Genomic DNA, 26,092 nt, shown 5'->3' with positions numbered 1-26,092 from the left:
TTTCTTGTGTACAATTTGGAAATTAGTATGGCGTTCATTATCACTGGACTAGTATATATTTGTTTAGGGGCCAGCTGAAGGACGCCTCCGGGTGCGGGAATTTCTCGCTACATTGAAGACCTGTTGGTGACCCTCTGCTGTTGTTTTTTATTTGGTCGGTTTGTTGTCTCTTTGACACATTCCCCATTTCCATTCTCAATTTTATTGATAAGTGAATCTAGAGACTTTGTGTTTAAAATTTTGAAAGGACTCCATACGTTTAATCTTGTTCTCGTCCGGAAGACTTTAACAGAACATTCCTGAAGATTTATTTTCTAATAGACCTGACTTTATTTGTTTAAGTTTTTTTCGTATCCAAAAAAACTTGTCCCCGGCGGAGGAGATAACTAATCATTTACTAATGTAATGTGTATCTAAAAATTTCAGGTATCAGTCATCCTTATTATTAAAGATATAAACCTAGGAAGATGTTGACTCTCATTTACGTTCGACCTGAGTTCGTTCGCCGAAAGGGTCTGTTCGCCCGGCTACTTTGAAAAAAAATAATATTCAGGGCATTGAAGCTGGATAAACTTATTCAGATATTCATATGGTATATAGTGTTGAAATTTATGAAAACATATGGAAATATAGAAGAAGATTTCTAAACTTACATAATCACCAATTAGCCAAGAGTTTAAAATTTAAAAAAAATATTAAAATATTATTATTATAACTAAGATGCACCTGAGATCACCCCCATGCAGTTTTTAATGGTGTTCGCGGTTGCTTAGTCTTTAATTTTCTATGTTGTGTCTAGTGTACTTGTATTTGTCTCTTCTTTTTTTTCCTTTTTAGTCATTTTATTTATGATCTATGAGTTTGAGTGACTGACTGTCTCTCTTGTATCTTTCGCTCCTCTTTGCTCATTATTAAAAATAAGGCAGTGGCTATTTGACCTGCACCGGTAAAATAGCAAATTTGCTTTTTGACCGGCAACAGCAAAATAGCAAATTTGCTATTTAGACGGCTCTGATTAAATTATATCTCACTGGAATTAAAATTTAAGAATGATAATTAAATATCAAAATTTTCTATATAAAAACTGTTGTTACTGTTGCTCATATTTATAAACACTTAAACGTAAAAAATTACAAATATGATAATAGTCACTTTGTAGCTATACTACATTCCGGAAACTAGTATACTCTTTTCATTTACGGAACCAGCATTGTGATTGTGTTGCCGATGCAATGGCAGAATGGTCTTTCAGTACCACGAGAAGACTTGAGAAATACAATTATAATCAAGCGATTATTTGGCTTGGTCTTTTGAACATAAACCGTGAAAAAATCAAAAAAATCATCAGACACATTTTTTTCTTTATAAGAAAGGAAAGGTCCTTGATTTTTAGAATTATATTTGAGAATTTAAAGTTGAAAAAAAAGACTAAAACATAGAGAAATGTAATTGTATTTATTTATGAATTTTCTCATTTAAAAAATATCATGTAAGTTGTACAGATGCTGTTCTGTATTATCCAATCTAGCTCAACCCAATATACATTGGAAGTTTGTGTTTCTCTAATAATTTTTTTCTTCAAATTTATTTATCATTTATTTAGTTTCAAAAGTTGATTTTTAACTGCTGAAAATATGATTATTGTGAGGTCATGTACGTTAAATTCCAGGAAATTGCGAGAACGCAGGATTTTTCGCTATTAACACCAGAGCTTCTGGGGGCCTTGAACGGCCCAAAGAACCCTCGCCGTATGACTTACCCCGGCTTTGGGTACACATCATGTATACATGAGTATATATGGCCTAGCTACACCCCTGGCTATTTAGAGTGTATGAAAAGAGAAGAAAAAGAACCCTATCTACATAAATGTAACATATGCACACATGATGTAGATTCAAAGGAAGCCAGTGTAATGTGTAGTTCATGTTTGGAGTGGCAACATTTATCTTGTGCTAGACTAAAACAACTGCCAAAGGCAAAGAATTGGTTTTGAACAATTGCAAATGTTAAATCATGTGTTCATTTGAAATTCATAGCAAACAACTATCAATGTTGTCTGTCATGTCTGTCTTATGATGTAGGTTTTCATAACACTATTTTTATCACTGGCAGGATATTTAAACCATAGATTTTACACGGATTTGAAAATCAACTTTTTTATAAATATTTTAGAAAACAATTATTTAATAATGTACTTACAAATGTGTTTTCATGCTTTTAATTAATATTATAAAGTTATAAATTATTTATTTATGAAAATCTTCAATATTTTATTTTTGATTGTACTGTATTTTTATTAATGCTTGATATTGTGATAAAATGATTTTAAATTATTATTAAGCTTTCTTATTCTCTACTAATCACATCAATGAACAGTTTTATTCAGTGCCGGCTAAATAGCAAATTTCCAATTTGCCGGTGCCGGTCAAATAGCCACTGCCTAAATATAAATAACTAACAAGAAATAACTTAAGAAATTTATTATGGCTTCAATGATACAGACAATTTTGAGAGATAAACACTTCAATAGACAAACATAAAAGAGACACACTATATAACCATATAATGATATAATTTTACACGAGATACAAAACGTATCAGTTACAAACTTACAAACCAAGCTACTAGTATTTACGAATCGATCAGGTACGAAACGACCAGGTTACGAAACGACTATAGCATTCTTCTCATGTTTGGAAACTTTTGAAATAAATAGGTATAGATCTACGTTCTTTGAACTTTGATTTAAAACAGCCACTGTGTTATCTATTTCTGTCTGAAAAGATTTAGAAATTGTACATTTGTTACCGATGAAATACGCAAACATACAAGTGGCACAAAAATAAATCTGGGTCGAACGATAAAGGGACGAATTTGTGACCGGCTACTTATTTTACGACTTCTGGTTTATTTACACAGCCAATGCCCTACTTAGCTTGCTCTTTGACGCGGTAAATAATTAGGAGATGGTTACCAGATAATTGGATTTAATATTTACGGTAAAAAGTGACAAGTCACCAACAAACAGGTGGTTGTTATCAAAATAGAAGCTTTGATTTGTAGTTTCATAGACGATTTCGTGACAAACACAAGAAAATGCAGTCCGGGGAAGTTAAAGTAGCTGAAGATAGTGACTTCAAACGATTCATTGAACTATGTGTTGAAACTGAGGGATGGAAACAAGAATACAATAAACGGAACACATCTGTACATACAAAAATAAATGACGTTTCAGATTTTAAAATGTTCAAGGTAACAGAAATTCTAGAAAATATTTCTAAGTTTATAAATATGTATAAGACAGCAAATTGCTTATTTGATAATATGAGGCAGGCATTTCCTGTAAATGGGGACGAAGTCTGTATGAATTATTTTTTTGTAACTTAAATACTTGTTAAAAAAAAAGAAACGGAAATATCGTTACGTTTCCAATTTTGGTTCTGTTGTTAGGGATTTTAGTTGTGACGTTATTTAAGTTATGACGTCATATGCAATGTAAACAAAGAAACGCTATCATCAGGTAACGTTTTTTCACATCAAGGAATAAACGTATTTACACTTTTGGTATTTAGCTGAATCTTGCCTCCGAATGACCTTAGATCTACTCCGAATCACTTTTGACGTCAAGCAACAATCACTTTTAAATTGTGACGTCAAATATTTTAAATTATGATGTCAAAGTTTACGGGAACCTGTGTGATTTTACGTAATGGCGGACAAATTTGCATACAAGTGTAAATACGTCTATTATTAAAAATGAAATTGGTATTGCGTCCCTTCCTATTTTATACTAGACTGATAAATATATATTTTACTCAAAGTTTCATACAAACGAGACCGGAAAAAGGAAGTACATTGTAGATTTCTGCACAGATCCGGAATTCAAAAACGCGACAAAAAAAAAATTGAACGATTTTGAGTTCATTAGTACAAAGAAAATATCGGGAAAATTTTCCTGATTTTTTTTTTTTTTTTTTTTTTTCAATGAATTTTCTACTGTTATTGGGGACTTCGTCCCCATATAAGAACTGAATGAGATGTTAAATGTTCAATGATGTTAGTTATAGTATACTCGTAATTTGTACCTTTTCTACAACTTTAAACACAAGATACAATGTAGATGACTCATATAATTTTCCGTCTTCTCGTGCCTAAATAGCAATGTTGTGTGTGCAGCGTATTTTCATTCTGGTTTCCTGAGATGGTCAACATGTGCATGCTAAAGCCATTGCTACATGTCATGCATGTACACGTGCTTAATATGATAGCGAAGGAAAACACTATTACACAAGCATCTTCTTCTTCCAAGTAAGGAACCGGTAGGTCTTTTCACCACCGAACACCCCAAAAGTTTATTATTTTGTCTTTTATCGTTATCAATGTGAATTAAATATAATATTCAAGTTATAAATTCAACAAATCAGAAGATTAAAAGTCCAAATATCTACAGAAAACAGAAAGGAAGAGTCTTATAACACCCCACTTTTTGAACTCCGCTGACCCTCATGGACACCTAGCTCAAATATACTTTTTTCCATTTTTTCTTCTAACTCTTCTATAAAATAGTTTTACCAATAATAATAAAAGAGAAAAATATCAAAATCTTACCAATGAACAGAGATCCAGGATACTTGAACTGATTACTAATTATGAATATATTTGAATTTTATAACACACACAATGTAATCCGGAAAGTGATGAATCCAGAGACATTTTTCCTTATATTGATTTTCAATTTTAACATAAAAATGATGCCCATAAAAATCGAAAAATTGATTAAATTATATGTAATTTAATTTATTTTATTGTTTTATTGTATAATATCAAAGTTTTTGGGGAAAGACGGCTTCAAGCCGTCAATTCCCTAATGGGGTTGGCCAGAGTATCATTCCCTCACGTCAATCATTTTGTTTTGATAGTTTGGAAACCCCCTCAAAATGTCATACTGAAATTGATGACAAGGAGAACAGATTGACTTTAAATACATTTTTTACACATTTCCCTTGTTTCTCATGAAATTATCGTATATTGAGCTTTCCCTTACACTATATACGTTTCTTTTACAGTCCGGAAAAATCAGTATTACGAAATATTCTAAATATATCTAACCTAGTGACGTCATTGTTGGAATGCCACACTACACAGGGATATCCTTTATTCAGAATCATTATAAAAATCATTCACAGTACTTGTATACTAATTTAAAATCCGTATTTGTTAAATATAAACCTAATGATGTTTGCTGTACACATGTAGTGTAGATGATTCACACACCAACATGAAATGCTTGAATCTGAGGCTATAATCAGATAATATGTAGGTCAACTTTCGCGGTAAACAATGTCAATGGGGATACATGAGATTGGGGAGAGAAACAGCAGTTTTCATTATTTCTGTAAAGTTCTGTTTTTAGAATCTTCCTCCAATTCAGGAGCACCTCAATTGATGAGTAATTTTACACTAAAATCAAAGTAAATGTTTCTGAACATTTAAAATGTGACATTTAGTATATGATAAGTAGTCTTCTATATAAAAAAAAATGTGTACCAACATAATTATTGAAATGGTTAAAAAAAAAAAAAAATGTTGCTTTTTGTAGTTTATACCTCCTATTGAGATTGTGGAGAGCAACTGCAGTTTTCATTCTTTCTGTAAAGTTATGTTTTTAGAATCTTTCTCCAATTAAGGAGCACCTCAATTGATGAGTAATTACCCACTAAAATGAAAGTTAATGTATATATATGAACCAGTGATATTGTTTGCCTTCAATTAGTGGAGAACAAAGGCTTTTTCCCCTGGGGAAGAATCCCAATTTGAAAAAAAAATGGCTTAAAATTATTCCCAAAAAGACAAGCTTTTTTCCCAAACAGTGCAGTCTCAGTAGTAATTGTGCATGAATCCAAACTGAAAAACACTCATTTAAACATTTTTCATGCTGAAAATGACTAAATGTGCAGATTTGAGGGTCTATTTATGCATCATCACTTACAAAATGGGGTCTTATTTTAAAGCAGGGTTTGACTCTTGAAAATGGGTCTGTAAATTGAAGTTTCAGAAAAACTCATGGTTTATTTTAAATTTCCCAATTTGATGAAAATGACGCATATTTTCCCAATAAAAAAGGGTAGAGGTAGATTAGAAAAAAACCAACAATATCACTGATGAACACCAAAAATGTCACATTAAGTTAAGTATATATATGATAAGTAGTCATCAATTAAAAAATAATTTTGTGTACCAACATAATTATTGTAGTGGTCATTTTTTTTTCTCATTTTTAGCTCACCTGGCCTAAAAGGCCATGTGAGCTTTTCTCATCACTTGGCGTCCGTCGTCGTCGTCTGTCGTCGTTAACAATTTTTCAAACATCTTCTCCTCTGAAACTACTGAATAGATTTGAATGAAACTTAAAATGATTGTTCCTTAGATTATCCTGCACAAAGTGTGTGCTTCGATTTTTGATCCGTCAAAAAACATGGCCGCCGTTACTTAAAATAGAACATAGGGGTCAAATGCAGTTTTTGGCTTATATCTCAAAAACGGAAGCATTTAGAGCAAATCTGACATGGGGTAAAAATGTTCATTAGGTCAAGATCTATCAGCCCAGAAATTTTCAGATGAATCAAACAAACCATTGTTGGGTTGCTGCCACTTAATTGGTAATTTTAAGGAAATTTTGCAGTTTTTGGTCATTGTCTTGAATATTATTTTAGATGAAGATAAACTGTAAACAGCAAAAATGATCAGCAAAGTAAGATCTACAAATAGGTTAATATGACCAAAATTGTCAATTGACCCCTTAAGGGGTAAATCTCCTTTAATGACAATTTTTCACAATTTGTTCATCATATTTGCTAACTTTAAAAAATCTTCTCCTCTGAAACTACTGAATGGATTTGGATGAAACTTAGCATGATAGTTCCTTAGATTATCCTGCACAAAGTGTGTGCATCGATTTTTGATCCGTCAAAAAACATGGCCGCCGTTACTTAAAATAGAACATAGGGGTCAAATGCAGTTTTTGGCTTATATATCAAAAACGAAATGTTCATTAGGTCAAGATCTATCAGCCCTGAAATTTTCAGATGAATCAAACAAACCATTGTTGGGTTGCTGCCACTTAATTGGTAATTTTAAGGAAATTTTGCAGTTTTTGGTCATTATCTTGAATATTATTGTAGATAAAGATAAACTGTAAACAGCAAAAATGATCAGCAAAGTAAGATCTACAAATAAGTTAATATGACCAAAATTGTCAATTGACCCCTTAAGGGGTTATTGTGTTTAATGACAATTTTTCACAATTTGTTCATCATATTTGCTAACTTTAAAAAATCTTCTCCTCTGAAACTACTGAATGGATTTGGATGAAACTTAGCATGATAGTTCCTTAGATTATCCTGCACAAAGTGTGTGCTTCGATTTTCGATCCGTCAAAAAACATGGCCGCCGTTACTTAAAATAGAACATAGGGGTCAAATGCAGTTTTGGGCTTATATATCAAAAACGGAAGCATTTAGAGCAAATCTGACAGGGGTAAAAATGTTCATTAGGTCAAGATCTATCAGCCCTGAAATTTTCAGATGAATCAAACAAACCATTGTTGGGTTGCTGCCACTTAATTGGTAATTTTAAGGAAATTTTGCAGTTTTTGGTCATTATCTTGAATATTATTATAGATAAAGATAAACTGTAAACAGCAAAAATGATCAGCAAAGTAAGATCTACAAATAAGTTAATATGACCAAAATTGTCAATTGACCCCTTAAGGGGTTATTGTCCTTTAATGACAATTTTTCACAATTTGTTCATCATATTTGCTAACTTTAAAAAATCTTCTCCTCTAAAACTACTAAACCAAATTCAACCAAACTTCAACTGAATGATCAGTAGGGTGTATAAAATAAAGTTTGTGCTTTATTTTTTATTTCGTCAAAAAACATGGCCGTCATGGCTAAAAATAGAACACAGGGTAAAATGCAGTTTTTGGCTTATATCTCAAAAACTCCAGCATTTAGAGCAAATAAGACAGAAGTTAAAGTATTTATTAGGTCAAGGTCTACCTGTCCTGAAATTTTCAGCCGAATTGGGTAACTGGTTTTTCAGGTATATTGCCCCTGAATTGATGATTTTAAAGAAATTTTGCAGTTTTTGGTTATTATCTTGAATATTATTATAGATACTGATAAACTGTTAATTGCAAAAATGTTAAGCAAAGTGAGATCTACAAATAAGTCAATTTGACCAAAATTGTCAATTGACCCCTTAAGGAGTTATTGCCCTTTAAAGACTTTTTTCACAATTTGTTCATCATGTTGACTTACTTTAAAAAATCTTCTCCTTTGAAACTGCTGTATCAATTTCAGCCAAACTTAGGCTAAATGAGTTTCAGAGTATCTAGTATAAATTTTATATTTCATTTCCTTGTGTGTCAGAAACATAGCTCCTATGGCTAAAATAGAACATAGAAGAAAATGATTTTTTTTTTTGCTTTTGAAGAAAATAGGACGATTCAAAGAACATTTAAATAAATTGAAAAGCCAAAATAATCATTGATGAGAGATTTAACCAAAAAAAATAAGGTGAGCGATTCAGGCTCTTGAGAGCCTCTTGTTTTTTTAAATATTGCTTTTTGAAGTTTAAAGCTATTTATTCATGAATTTTACAGATATATCAAAATGTGGGATCTGGAAACAAACTTCACAGCTTTTATATCAATCATATTTGATTTTATAAGTACATGTATCCCTGTGATGAGAGTTGTAACTGGGAACTTTATCAATGGAAAATTAAAACTGAATAGATTTTTCAGTCCTCACTTTCTTGAAAATATTGTCACAAAAAATTGAGAATAGTCTTAGCCTGCCGTTCAGTTGTAATGTACATAATTAAAATTTTAAAATATAATGTAGTAGTTGTTAAATTCAATTGAATTTTAGATAATTAACTCCCAACTTAAATCAAATGTTTGGATTTAGAAGGTGCAGATCTCATTGGTCCAAATTGTCTCTATGATGAATTCTTGACTAAGGAAATGAAATAACAATAAACAACAATTAGTTTCATTATTGTCAGCCTTTCTATATGTTCTAGTAGACTATGTAGACTATCAAAAGATACCCCCCTAAAAATTGGAACAATGGCCGTCTTTTCCCTTCAGAGCTCTTCAGCTCTTTGATTCTTAGTGGTTGGTGGTTTTTCAGGTGTTCGGCTGTGTGCGGTGGTGTTCGGTGGTAAAAAAAACCCACCAATAAGGAACCAAGTTTAATAACTGAATGTATATTAAGGTCCCGCGAAAACTTTGCGCAGTGTCGGACAACACAGAAAGATTTCTCATGGCTATTTACATTTAAAACGTTCTCTATATACATGTATATACAAATAAAACTATGTGCAGGATGTAACTGTCTAGAATTTAGCAGAGCATACCTTCATGGCAGCTCTAAATCCTTCTACTCTGTCTTGCTCTGTCGCTGATGTTGGCAGTTGGTTCCAGTCCTTGATGGTCCTTGGAAAGAAGGATTGGACGAAGGCATCTGTTGTGGCTTTTTCTTGGTAGAATCAGTTTTTACCTCTGGTCTGGCTATCGTTTGGTGTCAGATATTGGTGCCGATCTAGCATCAATCAGTTACAGTGGAGTATTCAATGTCCGTGTAGCCGGTGATATTGAGCAGTACCTAATTTCTTCATATTAGCAATGTAACACAACTACAATCGTTCTTGCTTTAATTGTTTTAGTATTCCAAAGCGATAGAAAAGATTAAAATTGATAAGTTCAAGAGTTCATTTATAACTGCTGCAATCCCATGATTACCGTAATAACCGTATTTATGCAATTTCCATTTTAAAAAAATACATCAGAAGATAAAATTTGTTTCATTTTTGTCAAATTTTAAACAGATTGAAATAATTTTTTCTCTGCATCCTTTGCAGTCTGTTTGGTTCTAATCAAACTATATTTCGTACTATTAAATCACTGAACTTTTAAAGATTTCTCAAAACAGGGGTTTCCCCAATTTTTGACAAACATTAAACAACATCTTAGGGTGAAACCATATACATACATGTATGATGTACAGTGTACAGAAGATTTTATGAAATATAAGTATGAAATGATTTTTTTCACACAAATTGACAATATTATCCTATTATTGGTTTTATTTGTTTCATAAAATGAAGTCATAAATCTTAGGAGTGAGGATATACCAGTCAGGGGTACTACCTTATACAAGTTAATTTTATTTACTTGAACAAGTAAAAAAAATATACACATATAAGTAAATTTGTAAGATACTTATACAAGTGAATTTTATTTACTTGTATCTAGGTAAAAAAAAAATTGGCTCAGTTATGTCCCTTAGACATTCAGAATTTTTTACTTGTATACAGTGGGATTTCCAGTGACACTAGAACAATAGAAAAATCACTCTTCTAATGAAAGAGATAGAAAAGGTAGAAAAAAAGGAGAGACAATTTACGCATAAAAATCGAGATGCATAGGGATGAATATCTCTTAAAACACAAAACCGTTATATAACTTTTATACAACCACTATAAGTAAAGTATATGTTAAAGCTAAATTTGTTAATATATTAATTTTTAAGTGCCAAACATGCTGTTAATTGAACAATCTATTGTTCAACATAGGGGTGTGTAAAAATCTGCCAGATTTGACTGCATATTTTTCTTTTTTTTTGAAAAAAATATATATCAAACCTTAATAATGCAGCTTTCTGAGTATCAAATGTTTAACGTGTTCCGAAATGTAGTTTCGTCACAAGAATTTTCAAAGTTGGGACATTTTGTCTATATGAATGTCGGTAAATTCGTATGATCGTGCACACCAACAAGTGTATCGTTGGGACAACTCGATATAATGAAATCAATATACGTGACAAATAACCTAATGTAAAGTTTATTAAAATCATCATAACATAATTGATCAACACATTATATTTGAAAAACATGAGTCCTATAATATAAGACTTAAAAGGTTCATATCATTTACATTCAACGTTTTTATTGCATTTTTTTTTACTACAATGTAACCTCGATGTTAAACGTTGGTAGTAAAAAAAAAATCCCAGAAAAATGTTGAATGATATTGTAAATGATATGAACCTTCGAATTCTTATAATATCGAAATAGAAAATATGTGATCCTAATTAACCATGCACGTGTGTTGCAGAAGACTTTGCACTTTTATGAAGTACAGGGGGTAAGGTTTTTTTCTTAAACAATATTATGATCCCAAATTTGAGGAATTTTGTTGGCAATACTTTAAAACAAACACTACATATAGGAAAGTATATGTTAAATCTCAATGTATTATTATTATGAAAAAACCTTCCCCCTCCCCCGGTTTTGCATGTAATGGTTGACAACTTGACACCTAAGGTGATTCGCACTAACTGCTTAAAAGGGCCCGCTCCAGTCTTGTGTCAGTGATTAAGTATATACTAGTAATAAAAAAAAAAATTGTCTCATACTGAAAGGGGCGGCCGAGCAACCTGCACAGCCAAGCTTGTGTTGCAAAACAGCCAAGATTTACAAAACATTTCCAACAAAAACCTTCAGTTGGGCAATCTGACTGGATCCTAATTATCTCTACTGATAAATGATGCAACACTAATGACACATTTAAGTTTTGGAAGGATTTTATTCACAAAGAATGTTTCTCATTGATGTACATTTCTATGCTCTTGTTTTTTCGGAGTTTATATTGGAAATTAAAAATTGTTGCATGAAAGAGTCTTGCTCCGTATTCCTATGCATATGATTGTCATATGTACGTGAGAATCATTCCATAAAACATCAGTTTGATATCCTTTCAATGCCAGACACTGTCTAGTGTGGAAAATCTGGCTAAACTTGTGCTGGATCAGACACTTGAATCTTACATCGTTATTGATGTTAAGCAATTAGTTTGACGGGCCATTCGGAACTGCTGGATTTTATGACAGTCTTCCTTCCATACACAAATGATACAGAACTTCACTGCAAAATAATTTGAACATTCGATTAGGTAATTATAATATTATTTGGAAATCCAAAGAGAACCTGAAAATATTAGACCAAAGTACGTTTGAACAGAGATGCTAAAAAAAAACCCAAAAAAAACCCAGCCATTTTACTTTACAATCAAATTGAAAAAGGAGTTAGTTGCATGTCCCATCTTCCTTTGGTTGTAGACCCCAGATAAATATAATCTAAATTTCGTATCATTTTCACAACCCCCCCCTTTTTTTTTAACTGAATTTGTTCTTACCCCTTTTCAGATTTCAGTATGTCATGTTGTATATATTTTATAAATTAGATGAATTTCTAGCAAGTTTCTACGATATTCTTTATCATTTGACAAAATACCATGCATCTGAATTAATTGTTTACTATTTGAAAAAGCGCGCCTTCTTATACTTTTATTTACCTCCAATTATTTCACATAGCAACACAAATTAAAAACTGCCAATCTTTGCTGCATATCAATTTTTTTTCCCGATTAAAATATATATCATGCAACATAATCAACTTTACAAATTGGGAGAAAATCAAGGTGTTCCGATCATTGGATAGTATTTATAAAAAATAATGAAAGGATGGGATGATTACAAGTTTGATCCCTGACGACACTGAAAATCGAAAATTCACGCATTTACCTATCATATAATGATACGATGAGGTGATAAACTTAACAAGAAATAATTTACCTGATTCATTATCATGATTATCATATTCACATTATGTTGACACGTCTTAGTTCGTTTATGCTAGCTCATTTTAAACAAGCAAAACAATTACTGCATCATCCGTTTTTTTTTACCGATTACCTCTAGTCAGAAGAGCGCACTGTTTACAAGGGAGGTATTATTTTGTCACCAGTTCGCCCACTGTATATAGGTAAAAAAGTCATCCTTTCTTCTTTTCTTGAGTTCTTAAGACTTCTTTGCTCTAATAGAATTTTAACTTGTGTACCCTTTGCAGATGTCTTTACTTATCATTTAAGTGTAATTTCATGGACAATGAAAATCCCATTTGTTTGTTATCTTCATAACACTGCTTATAATTTACAAGCCCCAAAGGAACAATTTTTGAAGGCCTTGCCCAAATATACAAAATCTTTGCTCAATCAGTTTCTTTGATGAATTAATGAGATGAAACATTGAACTTTAATGAAAAAATTTTAGCAAACCTGGGAAAAATCATTAAAGGCATGATTTTACATCTCTAAACTTGAGGATTTTTGTGGGATTGTAAGAAAAATTTACTGACACAAGTAAATTTTTGAGAAAGTAAAGGGGAGATTATTCAAACATTATTTATTTACTTATATGTGTATATTTTTTTTTACTTGTTCAAGTAAATAAAATTAACTTGTTTAAGTAGTACCCCTGACTGTATACAGAACTGCACCGTTATACAAGTTTTTATTCCCTTATTGTTTTGTGCATGGCTATGCTGAACAAACTTTGAATGGGTCCATTTCAAACCGTTTGTCAGAATTATGAATCACAGTTCAACAATATTATTGCATGTACAAGTATTATATCTGTTTATCTTAATACATTTTGGTAGATAAAGACAACATATACAGATGTTTCAGCAGAAGTATTGTATGATGTACTCCATGATCCAGAGTATAGAAAAGTATGGGACCATTCTATGGTGGAGGGCTATGAGATTTGCTGTATAAACCCAAACAACGATATTGGCTATTATTCAAGTAAGTGAATACCTCAGGACAAATCATAAACACGATCAATTAGGCCACTGTGCTTTGATAATCACTTTTCAGGCGATTGCCTTTTTATACGTATGTGTAAAGCAAAATTATATCCAGGTGAATTTTGATCTGGTGGAAAAAATGTCACAGTAGTTGTTGTTATTTTCTTATCCAGAGGAAAATATTTCCCTGTGATATTGTTTCGTTTGTCATGAAATTCTAATTGTGAAATAATATCATGATTGATTTGATATACAAAGTATATATAATAAGGTAAGTGAAATACACATGATACATGTAAAAGTGAGTTATTTTTAGAAATCAGTACAAAAATAAATTAAAAAGTAAAGGTAGAAATATAGTTGCATTACTTCTGTTAACAGTAATGGAAGAATTTGATTATGATGATATTATTTAATCATGTTGTATGTGGTGAGACTTTAATAAAAAAATGTAAGTCATATAGCATAACAATATATTGGAACAAAAGCAATTTTAACAGCTGGATAGTATTTATCTGCGAAATGTTATCTGTCTTAATAAATCATGTTGTAAGTCATCTTTTTATATAAATGAATAAATTAAAAGTAAGATTCAAGGAAAAATTTCACTATGAAATAGATACAGGAATATATTATATCAATATCTTTAAATTTATATAAAATGCTCATAATTACCTCCCTTTGATAAATTATGCAAATTTGTTCTACCTTTGAGAAACATTTTATAATTATAGTCAGGTATATATTGATTGCGAGTAACTTACATAGTAGTTAATGGGACTCTATTTCACAAGGTTCTGTGAAATATGGTTCGGCAAATATATATCGGTACATACTATCCGCATAACACAGATAGATTTTCACTCCTCTGGAAAAATTTCACCTGTGAAGTACCATGCCTCGAAAAAAATTACTGTGACAAATTATCCCAAGGATAAAATATCACAGAGGAAGAAACAAACTGTTACATATATACCTTACTATAGAAACTTGTATAAGTAATGCTTAACTGTTTTGAATCATGCTTATATTTTTTTGGTGCATTTTTATTTAAATTGATTTCAAGAATTTGATATGGTGGTTTTACAGTATAAAACTTAAATCAGGATACATTATGATCATCATGAGCATCAGATAATAAGTAATTGTTGTATACTTTTTTTTTATCAAGGACATTTATTTCCAATGTTATTTCAACTGATCGGGTGGAGCATACCTTTTAATTTGCATAAGGACAATCTATTTGAAAATGTGTGTGATAAGGATGGTTGCCGTTATAATTATTGTTGATTTCTAATTGCCTATCAGTGTCATCAAAGGAATTTACAAACGAATGACTGGACACTTCATTGATGAGTTTATCCTAAAACACCTATCTATAGATGGACTGGTTTATTGTGAGTGAACCGGCTAAACTCCGCCCAGTCAAGTGAAATAAATAGAGAAATAAATGTTGCAACATCAACTTTACATCAATTTAATTTTCCTTTACTTCGAAAAGAGTAACAATAATTTTCTCAGCACCTTGCTACATATGTAAATGTATTTTTTATAAAATATTTACACCTGGTTGTCCAAGGATTTAAGTTTTGTTAGAGTCTTATAAAAGATCTCTCACATCCACTAAGTTTTTTTTGTTTTATTTCAGTGAAATGCCGGCCATTCAAGAGTCGTGATTTTGTTACACAAAGGTCATGGTTAGATATGGGAGCACAGTACTGCATTATAAATCACTCCGTAAACCATCAGGTAAAATATATAACTGGAATGCATATTCCCTTACACTAAAAATGTCAACATTATCTTTCCTGATTCATTTAAGTGCATGTTTTTTTTTTTGTAGTGATTTTAGATTTCGTTAATCACTTGTTTCAAGTGATTTTGACATTCTGATGATTTTAGATAAAGTATTCATGAATTTGTAAAAACTCCTAATAAAACTTTTCTGCAATTTCAATTTTGCATTTATTGTTTTACATATTTAATATATATATTACATATAGATTATTACATTGATACAAGTGGATTATCCGAAAAATCCAATCAGGATAGTTAAACTATCAATTTTAAAGTCCAAGTCTCGGCGAGGACTTTAAAATTTATAATTTAACTATCAAGATTGGATAAATCCAATAATCACTCGTTACTATGTAATAATCTGTTTCTCTAATGATTAAAAGAAAAAATTCCTCTTTTTCTGAAATAAAATCCCCCTCGAGTGCCTTCCATTTTCCACGAAGTTGTCAATTTCATTGACACCTGTTAGAACATTTTTATCATTTTAGGGAGCTGAGAAAGGTTATGACCATTTGACTCAGTCAATCATCTTCTGAGATCACCGACAACCACACGTTGATTAAATTTTTTTATACAATGGGTTTCGGAAAGGGATATATTTCCATAGAATTAGATAAATATACATATACAATTGGTCTAAACATCAACCCAACAATGTTAGATCTGTAAATTTGCTTTCGCAAATTTTTGTTCTTCCCTCGCCGGGATTCGAACCCATGCTACTTAGATATTGTGACACCAAATCGCCTGAACTGTAGCCGTCTCGCTAGACATATACATTGTATATATCAAACCAGTGTGGTGCTACATTGTAGTTATCTCAGATAAAAATCTCTTTTGAGAATTTACCAGACCTCAAGGTCATAAAACTTTATTTCAAGTCAGTTTATTAAACTCATACAATGAAATCAATCAATCAAAATGCTGGATTTCATGTTTTGTGCTCTGAGCACTGAGCAAAGTTTGATGACTTCAACCCCAGATCAGATAGAGGCTAACAATTTCTTTGTTTTAAGAATGATAAAACTCAGAAATTTGTTTTGATTTGCAAACTGTTCCATCAAATTCTTATTATTTCAGATAATCTAAGAATATATCATAAAATGCATACAATTAACAGATATTTCAAGACATTTAAGTTAAAAGATCCATTGTTTTTTAACCCTCAATTATTTAGTTAGAGGAAAAGGTTAAGACAAATGTTACGAACACTTACATTGGTATGTTAAACAACCATAGGGTGCTGTACAGCCTTCAACAATGATCAAAGCTCTTACAATACTTTAAGCTATAAAAGTATCAGGCAGTTAATGATTGTTGACATTTTACTCATTTTTCCAAGGACCAAACTGCTGGAAGTTGTATAGAAAGTGCTATTTAACTATATAAAACTGTTTTTATATTTTCAATCATAAGGGTTTACTGTCATGGCTGTTATGTAACGGTAATGATGAAATACAAATTGAAATACATTTTACAATCATTGTAGCTGTTTATTAATATATATGAATAGATACTAATTAATTGTAAAGAACTAATAAGTTGTACTTTATATATTAATATAAACAATCATTGAATGGAAAGTATTATAAACTAATGTTTTGTTGTTGTTGTAGAAAGCCCTGCCAAAGAAAGGCTATATACGAGGTGTGTCATATTTAACAGGGTATTTAGTTAGAAAGATGGAAGGAAACAAATGTCAGTTCACATATGTATCTCAGTCAGACCCTAAAGGTAAGGACACATGTAATCCTGCTGCAAATGTTTGCACCTGTCCTAAGTCAGGAATCTGATGTACAGTAGTTGTCGTTTGTTTATGTAATATATACATGTTTCTCGTTTCTCGTTTTGTTTATATAGATTAGACCGTTGGTTTTCCCGTTTGAATGGTTTTACAATAGTAATTTTGGGGCCCTTTATAGCTTGTTGTTCGGTGTGAGCCAAGGCTCCGTGTTGAAGGCCGTACTTTAACCTATAATGGTTTACTTTTTAAATTGTTATTTGTATGGAGAGTTGTCTCATTGGCACTCACACCACATCTTCCTATATCTATGTCATTACACATGTGATAGATATGGACAAATTGTAATTTACATATATAATTTACACAGGTGTCTCATATATTTATGTCAGCTTACTTTTTCTCTCTCAAAAGCTGAAGGTAGAGACATTTTTTAGTCAGATGCTAAAGGAGAAGACACCTGTCAGTTTATATATTTGTTTCAATCATAATCAAACACTCTATGAAGGAACACATAAAAAAAATGATGTGGTATGATTGCCATCAATACAGCTGTTCACAAGTGACCAATGGACACAGAAATTACAAACAATAAGTCACCATACTGCCTTTAGCAATGAGCAAAGTCCATACTTCATAGTCTGCTATAAAATTCTTTGAAATGGCAAATGTAAAATATATCAGTTTACATGCGTGTCTCCAGCAAATACTTTAAACATTAAGGAATTCCATTTCACATGCTAAAAAAATATCTAAGTAATTAGAAAAGTCAGATATGCTCTTCCCTATTTAGCTCACCTTGCCCGAAGGGCCAAGTGAGCTTTTCTCATCACTTGGCATCCTTCCTCGTTGTCGTTTAACTTTTGACATTTTGAACTTCTAGAGAACCACTGGGGGACTTAGTTTAACATAGGACCCTATTGGAAATACATACAAATGTCTTCTTTTAGAGAACCACTGAATGGATTGAAACCAAACATAGCATGAAGGTGCTGACCAAGTGTTGTTACTTTGTTGCCCATCCAACATCCAAGATGGACCCCAGTGTGGGGACTTACTTTAACATAGGACCCTATGGGAAATGCATACATATGTCTTCTTTTAGAAAACCACAGAATGGAATGCAATACTGTTAATTCAGAAATTGTTGCGTGCATTTATTATTGCGATTTTGCCATTTTAGACTCAAATGCGATTTTATTTTTTACTATTTTGAGAAAAATTCTGTTTAATTCATATAAAATATTTCAAAATGCGAGTTTAAATTATTGCGTTTACAATTCTGTCGCATTTTTCCCAATAATAAAAACCTCGCAATAATTTCTGAATTAACAGTATTAAACCAAATTTTATCTTTTTTTTATATGATTTCAAAAAACCAAGTAGAGTCAGGTGAGAGATACAGGCTCTTGACAGCCTCTAGTTTGAGGTAACCATGGGGTTGCTCATTAAAAAATTCTTTGATATTGTAAATTTGTCTCAATTCCATGTACAACATTTCTCAATATGTTGCAGACTTCCATTGTCTCACATATACATACATCTAAAGAATGTCTTCTCTTAACAGGAAAGCTTCCAGCCTGGGCTGTCAACAAAGTTACACAGATAATGGCACCTAAAGTAAGTGTTAGTTATTCAGTTTGTCTTTATTATGATTAGATCACATGAATTTACTGATGTAGCGTGAACAAATATTAAAAATCCAACAAAATACCCATAAGCTTCAATCATAGAGAATCCAGGCCTCATGGTCATAAAACTTTCGAGCATGATTTTTGTACTCAGACTCGAAAATCAACCAAACAAATTGCTGGATTTCATGTTTCGAGCATGATTTTTGTGCTCCGAGCACTGAGTAAAGTTTTATGCCTTCAAGGCCAGGTCTGAAAATATATATGTTTTCTCTCACCAATATTTTAAGTTATAGATAAAATGTTCAGTAAACAATAAGGAAAAGCAGTAAATTTAAAAGTGGCAGAATTATTTACTTGGGGTCCTTCTATCTTCATAAAAAATAAGTAGATATGATATGAATGCCAATGAGACAACTATCCACAAGAGTCATAATGAAGTTGAACCAAGCAACTTTAAGTTCTAGGTTGAATTATTTGCTTGCTATATATGAAAAACAAATACTTGAAAGTGAATAGTTATATGTATTTGTTTATTTTATAGGTCATAACAAGGATACACAAAGCATGTCTCAGTTACCAGAAGTGGAAATCTACTCATAACCCAAACTTTAAACCATGGCTAAATCCTGAACAAATGACACTGCCAAGACTAAACATGGCAGACATTAAACCTCTATCAGAATTTAACTCTCGAGAATCATTAGACGATGAAAGCTGTATGAAAGAAAGTGATATAGGTGAAAATGACATCAGTGATGAGGATTCATCTGATTGATGATAGTTACATTAGTATACAGGATTTTAGAATGTTGTAGGGTATCAAGGTGTTTAAACATAGATTACATCATTATGATAGTGGTCTCCCTTAGTTCAAGGGATGAAATAGTTGTCTCCCTTAGATTGATGTCAATAAATTCTTTTATTGTACCAGTTTAGGTCAAATGTTAATAGTTTTACATGGATATCTCGATATGGAATACCTCATATTGAATTGTATAGAAAGATTTGTATTAAAACTTTCTATAGATATTATGGTAATGACATCACGTTTTTATGCAAATGTTTTGCAATTTTTGGAAGTTGTAAAATGTAATGACTTATAAAGTTGTGCAATAGGGAACTCTTATAAGATAATATTGCTAATAGTTATTTAATGATTGATTGTGTAATGGACCTTTGGGCTTTCATTCATTATTTTGGTCCCTAAATTGTTGTTTTTTCATAACAATGTTTTAAGTAAACGATTATAATGTTTTCTTTTGAACCTGATATTTTAATTCTTTTTTATTCTTAGAAATTGTGATTTCTGTTTCTTCTCTGTTCCCCCCCTTTTTTTCCCCTAAAATGCAAAATTTCATCAAATAACATAATTTCAAACAGAGGGCTTATCATCTTAATAAACTTCATGTAAGTAGATGAATTGAATGAAAGATAAAATAACTGACCTACATTTTTTTATTTAACTGATTTCTAATTATTTGAAGGTTGGTTCTGACTTTTGATGGGCCATATTGAGTTTATGTTGTTCAAAGTTTTTGAAATATGCCAGATTTGTTGATTACAGACATTTTATTACATCTTTATATTAACAATGATGAAGTAGTTTCATATTATTTTAAGATTTGTGATACTTTACCCTTTATCCATGAATTATTGATATCTTAAAGGTCACACAATTGTATTATACTATACATATATTTTGATTACCTGTAAGTAGTATAAAAAAATAGGGAGTTAAGATATATTACGTAATGCTAATAATCACAGGATTGCAACATTCATATCACAAATTCACCGCTTCCAAACATTAAGTTTAAAACTAAATTGAAGATATAATGATAAAAACATGTATGATCATTTTTAAGTTATATTTGTAAATTAGATATTCCGTTATTGAAAGTATTTTAACATTTTCAAAAAATGTAAAATCTTGTATTCCCAAGATAGTGAATTATTTATTTTTATTACAAAGAAATCCAATATATATTCAATTGCTTTAATCTTTTAAACTTATTTTTGTAAATAAAACAATCATTTTTTCACCAAATGTTACAATGTACCTAAAACTTAATCATTGTAAATAATTGGATTTAGGTAAATATTTGAGGAAATACTTGAATTAGAATATTGTTGACATGGTTGATAGGTATTACATCTCATAAAACTTTTGTCATTTTTATCCCTTTTAATAATGCTTATTTATTAAATGAAGGTTTTTTTATTTATTTGTTATATAAAGTATAAACATTAGTGACATCTTCTCACTGTCTTAGCTGAAAGGGACATACATTGAAACATGAATTTCAGGAATGTCTATTTTAAGTTGTTTTTAAATGGTATCACTCTTTATTATTATATGATATTTGAAGCACTGGAATTTTGCAGAGAAAATAACCCAAAATTCAGATATTTTAGCTGTCTTGTCAATGTCAAAGTTTAGATAATAATAGAAATTTGGTTTTTTTAAGTAATGGATATGTATAAGTTGCTCAAGTTGAATGTTTTCTTATAAAAATAAAAACAAAAACCTATCTCTATAACATATATTTGTGGGGTAAAGATTATTGTAATGAATGTCTGCAACTTAAGTCTACTCCATTACGAAATGTGTCAAGGTTGAATGATATAGAAATAAACAATATATAGGGCACCTGATTCTGATTCTATATATCAATAAGCAGTTAAAATAATTTTTTAGATGTTATTGATTTGAAATGCTAGCATTAAAGTAATGGTAGAAAGGGCTTCACAATGCATCATGGGTAGCTGGATCTTTATTGAAAACATTGAGAAAACCATTTATACATGACTATATATTGTTATGCTAATTTTACTAGCTTTTGTTTTACTGTTTACAATGTTATATCCATACATGTTGTGGTATGTAGTCACACTTATAAGAAGTGCTTAGCTATGCAAATATATATATATATACTTTGACTTCGTGTTTTAGTTCTATTTACTACATCTACTTTATTGTTTTTTTTTAATCAATCCTAGTATTTAGTTTTATTTATGTATACAGCTTTAGTTAGTATCCTTTTATTGTTATATCAGATCCATTTAAAAGTTTTTTTCTATAATGTATTATTCTCATGTAACAAGTTTTTAAATATTATCATGAATAAAAAAGTATTAAGCAAATAGTAAACTATGGTGGATGTCATTAAATAAGAAGTAAATTATGATTTGTCTCATTGACAGTAAAGCTTTGTTACCAGTTAAAAAAGTTGTTGTCTGAAACTTGACAAAAAATCAGAATACTCTAGAGTTGTCTCCCATATGCTATGACAATATTTTTAAACATTTACTGTAAATTCAGATATTTCATTATTGATTCTTGTTTGAAAGATAACCAGATTTATTCCAGATTTGACTTATTTATACAGATTTTCCAACAAACCTTCATTCAGATATTATTAGACAAATGGCTGTCTTTGTAAACATGGTACCTTAGATGTTTTATGCAATAAATTTGCACACTGTTTTAATGAGTCTCAGCTATATAGGCATATCTAACTTTGTGGTTGTTTACATGTTTATTTTATTTCTGAAGTCTTGATCTTGAATTCCCTTATAAGAATTGTGTATGCTGTTAATTTTTAATTAAAGCAAAGCTTTAATTTTGCTGCATATGAATTATCATAAAACTCCTTTATTTTCTTGAATGATTATGTGCCACAAAATTATTTGGTTGTGTCATGAACCAAGTCAGTTGATAATAAAAAAGATAACGTAAAACAAAATGAGATTTTTTTTTGTTGACAGCCAGAATTTTTGTTTTTCATAGGCATAAACAACAGATTGAGTGTCATATTTAATTTATGACATTACTTCTTTAAAACTTTTTTATTATGCTGATATTTTATACAGAAAAAGGTTTCTCAAATACTCCTAAAGCATCATAATTACTTGTCATTTACAGAAAATATTGTTTTACATAAGGTTTTTTTTCCGAAATTGATATTTGTCACTTATACATTTATATTACATGCTAATTATATATCATGTGCAATATTTGGTCATTTTGGCCTCAGATTTTAATATGGTTTGCTAGTAGCAATTTTATCACCTAGATGTATGGTATATATATTTATTTTCAAAAAGTGTTCATAGTTCCAAAAAATACAATTAACTATTGATTATATTCAGAGTCTAATATATATGTGTTATTGTTACTATGGAAGTTAAAAGGTGCTTTTTGTCATAAACTTTTGAAAATTAACCAACTTTTTAAAAAGTTTTAAAGTAGATGGGTGTCTTTTTCTGATCATCCTTTCTAGACATGGTGCAAACTTCTTTTTTTTTGTTTAACAATATTTTACTAAGTTTCATTTAATATACAAAAGAAACATTTAAAACTTGAAATTGTAATATTGAACTATCAAAAAATCAAGTTTCATATGTCCCTAGTAAGGAAAAATTCAAGTTTCATATGTCCCTAGTAAGGAAAAATTCAAGTTTCCCCTATAGAATCCATGAAAAGATAACTTTGATTTCCTTAATTATTTCAATGTTTTTACTTTCACCTAGAAGTTTATTACCAAAGTTTAAGAAAAATCTTTTGTTAAACATTTAGAGACCACACAACATATCTAAAATATTGCAAAGATTGAGCAATTTGATAAACTTCTGTTAATCTCAACAATTGTTTAATTTTTAAATTCATGATGCAAACTTTAGGGAAATTATTAAAAGTCTCAGAGTTATATGATTTACAGTATGTCTCTGAAATTGTTTTATGCAAATTCAGAAATTAATGCAAGGTTTTTATTATTGCGAAAAATGTGACTGAGTTATAAACGCAATAATTTAAACTCGCATATTGAAATATTTTATATGAATTTCACAGGATTTTTCTGAAAATCATAAAAATTAAAATCGCATTTAAGTCTAAAATGACAAATCGCAATAATAAATGCACGCAATAATTTCTGAATTTACAGTACATACTATTTAAAGAAAAATTAATACAACCACTATCTGTCTCATATAGATATCGAGTTATATTTAGCATCCCATGTTGTTCTACAAAAGGTTGTTATAGTTACACCAGTAATAACTTACACACCATAAGAAATTAAAAAAGATATCATATAGAAGCTTTATGTTGATGATTTGTTTTATGCATTTATATATTTATGAATAGGTATGGCAAATATGTTGATTGTTTTTAATGTTAAATGCATTGACGTACACAAAATGTATTACAATATATTGTTTTTAATGCTTTGCATTATGTTAAACCTAATCTGAACTTTCATAGTTGAGAGAAATGTATTCAATTATGATAACATAGTTATTGTAATAAGCAGGATATATTTTTGATATTGAAAGTTAAACAATATAAACTTTCAAATGAAATTAAAAATTTTCAACTTATAATAGTTATGCATTATGTTTCATTAAATACATTATTATAATTTTACTTGTTCCTAAGACATGTTCATATAAACATCAATTTCAGACACCTTCCTTATTGCCAAAATATGGGCATTTTGTTTCTGACATGCTAATGTATATTAGAAAGATCTAAATACCTTATTATACCCCCGCTTTAAAAAAGGGGGGGTATACTGTTTTACCTCTGTCTGTCCGTCCATCAGTCCGTCAGTCCGTCCGTCAGTCCGTCCGTCAGTCAGTCCGTCCCATGAAACTTTCGTCACATTTTTCTCAGGAACTACACATCCACCCTTTCTGTAATTTGGTATCAACATTTATATATGTCAGCCATACCGTGTGATGCGTTTTCAGATTCATCACTTGACAACTTCCTGTTTACCGAACACTTGTCTGATTTTACACATGATAGCCAAGTTGAAAATTTTCGTCACATTTTTCTCAGGAAATACAATACAAGGATTTCTGAAATTTGGTTTCAGGATTTATATAAGTCAGCTATACCGTGTGATGCGTTTTCAGATTCATCACTCGACAACTTCCTGTTTACCGAACACTTGTATGATTTTACACATGATAGCCAAGTTGAAAATTTTCGTCACATTTTTCTCAGGAACTACAATACAAGGATTTCTGAAATTTGGTTTCAGGATTTATATAAGTCAGCTATACCGTGTGATGCGTTTTCAGATTCATCACTCGACAACTTCCTGTTTACCGAACACTTGTATGATTTTACACATGATAACCAAGTTAAAAATTTTCGTCACATTTTTCTCAAGAACTACAATACAAGGATTTCTGAAATTTGGTTTCAGGATTTTTATAAGTCATCTATACCGTGTGATGCGTTTTCAGATTCATCACTCGACAACTTCCTGTTTACCGAACACTTGCATATTTTTACACTATTAATATTATCCACTTGCGGCGGGGGTATCATCAGTGAGCAGTAGCTCGCAGTTTCACTTGTTTATACTGTTTTTACTTCATGACATTTTGAGTAAGTATTAAATTATTTTTTTTGAGGGGAGGGGGGGGGGATTATCTTATCAGTTAGTTTATGTTTGCAAATGACATTTTGATGCTAAAATATCCAAATTATCATATTCCTAAATTTAGAAAGAATAGACAGTAGAATTTCTATTCATCCTAATCTTCAATTTTCTATTTTGCAAATGTCACTGTTCATGTAGTTTTTATTTTCAAATATTTATTGATTTTAAAATGCTTTGCTAGAGAAATGACATGTGTTATCAGCAAAGGTGAAGGTATTTTTTCATATTGATTTTCTATCATTGTTTGGTATGGTTAATTTGTCTGAATATATTTTTCATTGATGTAAAAAAAATAAAGATAGTTTTAAGTTTGTTTGATTTGGTATTTGGGATCAAAAGGTAACTTATACATTCCATTATACTGTTTGAAAATAAATAAAGCAATTATATATGTTTATTAATATTTGTAATGTTTTCATGCTTTCTAAAAATTCCTATGTTTTGGGTTTTTATCTAGTCCTCATTTGTCTTTAGTTTCTTTGAGATTTTATTCTTTATTTCACAATTTTGAAATTAATCAAATGGGCATTACCAAAAGTATGGAAAAAAAGTACTGTGGATTAATTTATTTTCGTGGGTATCAATTTTCGTGGATTAAGGAAAACTTGCATGTTCGTGGATATTCAATTTCGTGGTTTTGCCGAAGTCTGCATACAGGCTTATAGAAAATTTGTTATTCGTTGAACATTTAATTTGGTTGTTCACCTGTACCCACGAAAGCCACGAAAATTGGTATCCAA

At 30.6% G+C, this 26,092-nt stretch overlaps 1 protein-coding gene across 1 annotated transcript; it reads left to right on the top strand.

The window, feature by feature from the left end:
* The first annotated feature begins 2,992 nt into the window (after positions 1-2,992).
* On the top strand, positions 2,993-20,159 carry LOC143084993 (START domain-containing protein 10-like). Its single transcript, XM_076261109.1, has 6 exons — positions 2,993-3,252; positions 13,573-13,720; positions 15,371-15,471; positions 17,136-17,253; positions 18,828-18,880; positions 19,436-20,159. The coding sequence occupies exons 1-6, from the start codon at positions 3,097-3,099 to the stop codon at positions 19,667-19,669; spliced, it is 810 nt and encodes a 269-aa protein (XP_076117224.1). The 5' UTR covers positions 2,993-3,096; the 3' UTR covers positions 19,670-20,159.
* The last annotated feature ends 5,933 nt before the right edge of the window (positions 20,160-26,092 follow it).

The sequence above is a fragment of the Mytilus galloprovincialis genome, chromosome 8 (assembly GCF_965363235.1).
Source record: "Mytilus galloprovincialis chromosome 8, xbMytGall1.hap1.1, whole genome shotgun sequence".
Classification (NCBI taxonomy): Eukaryota; Metazoa; Mollusca; class Bivalvia; order Mytilida; family Mytilidae; genus Mytilus; species Mytilus galloprovincialis.
This window is presented reverse-complemented; position numbering and strand designations above follow the sequence as displayed.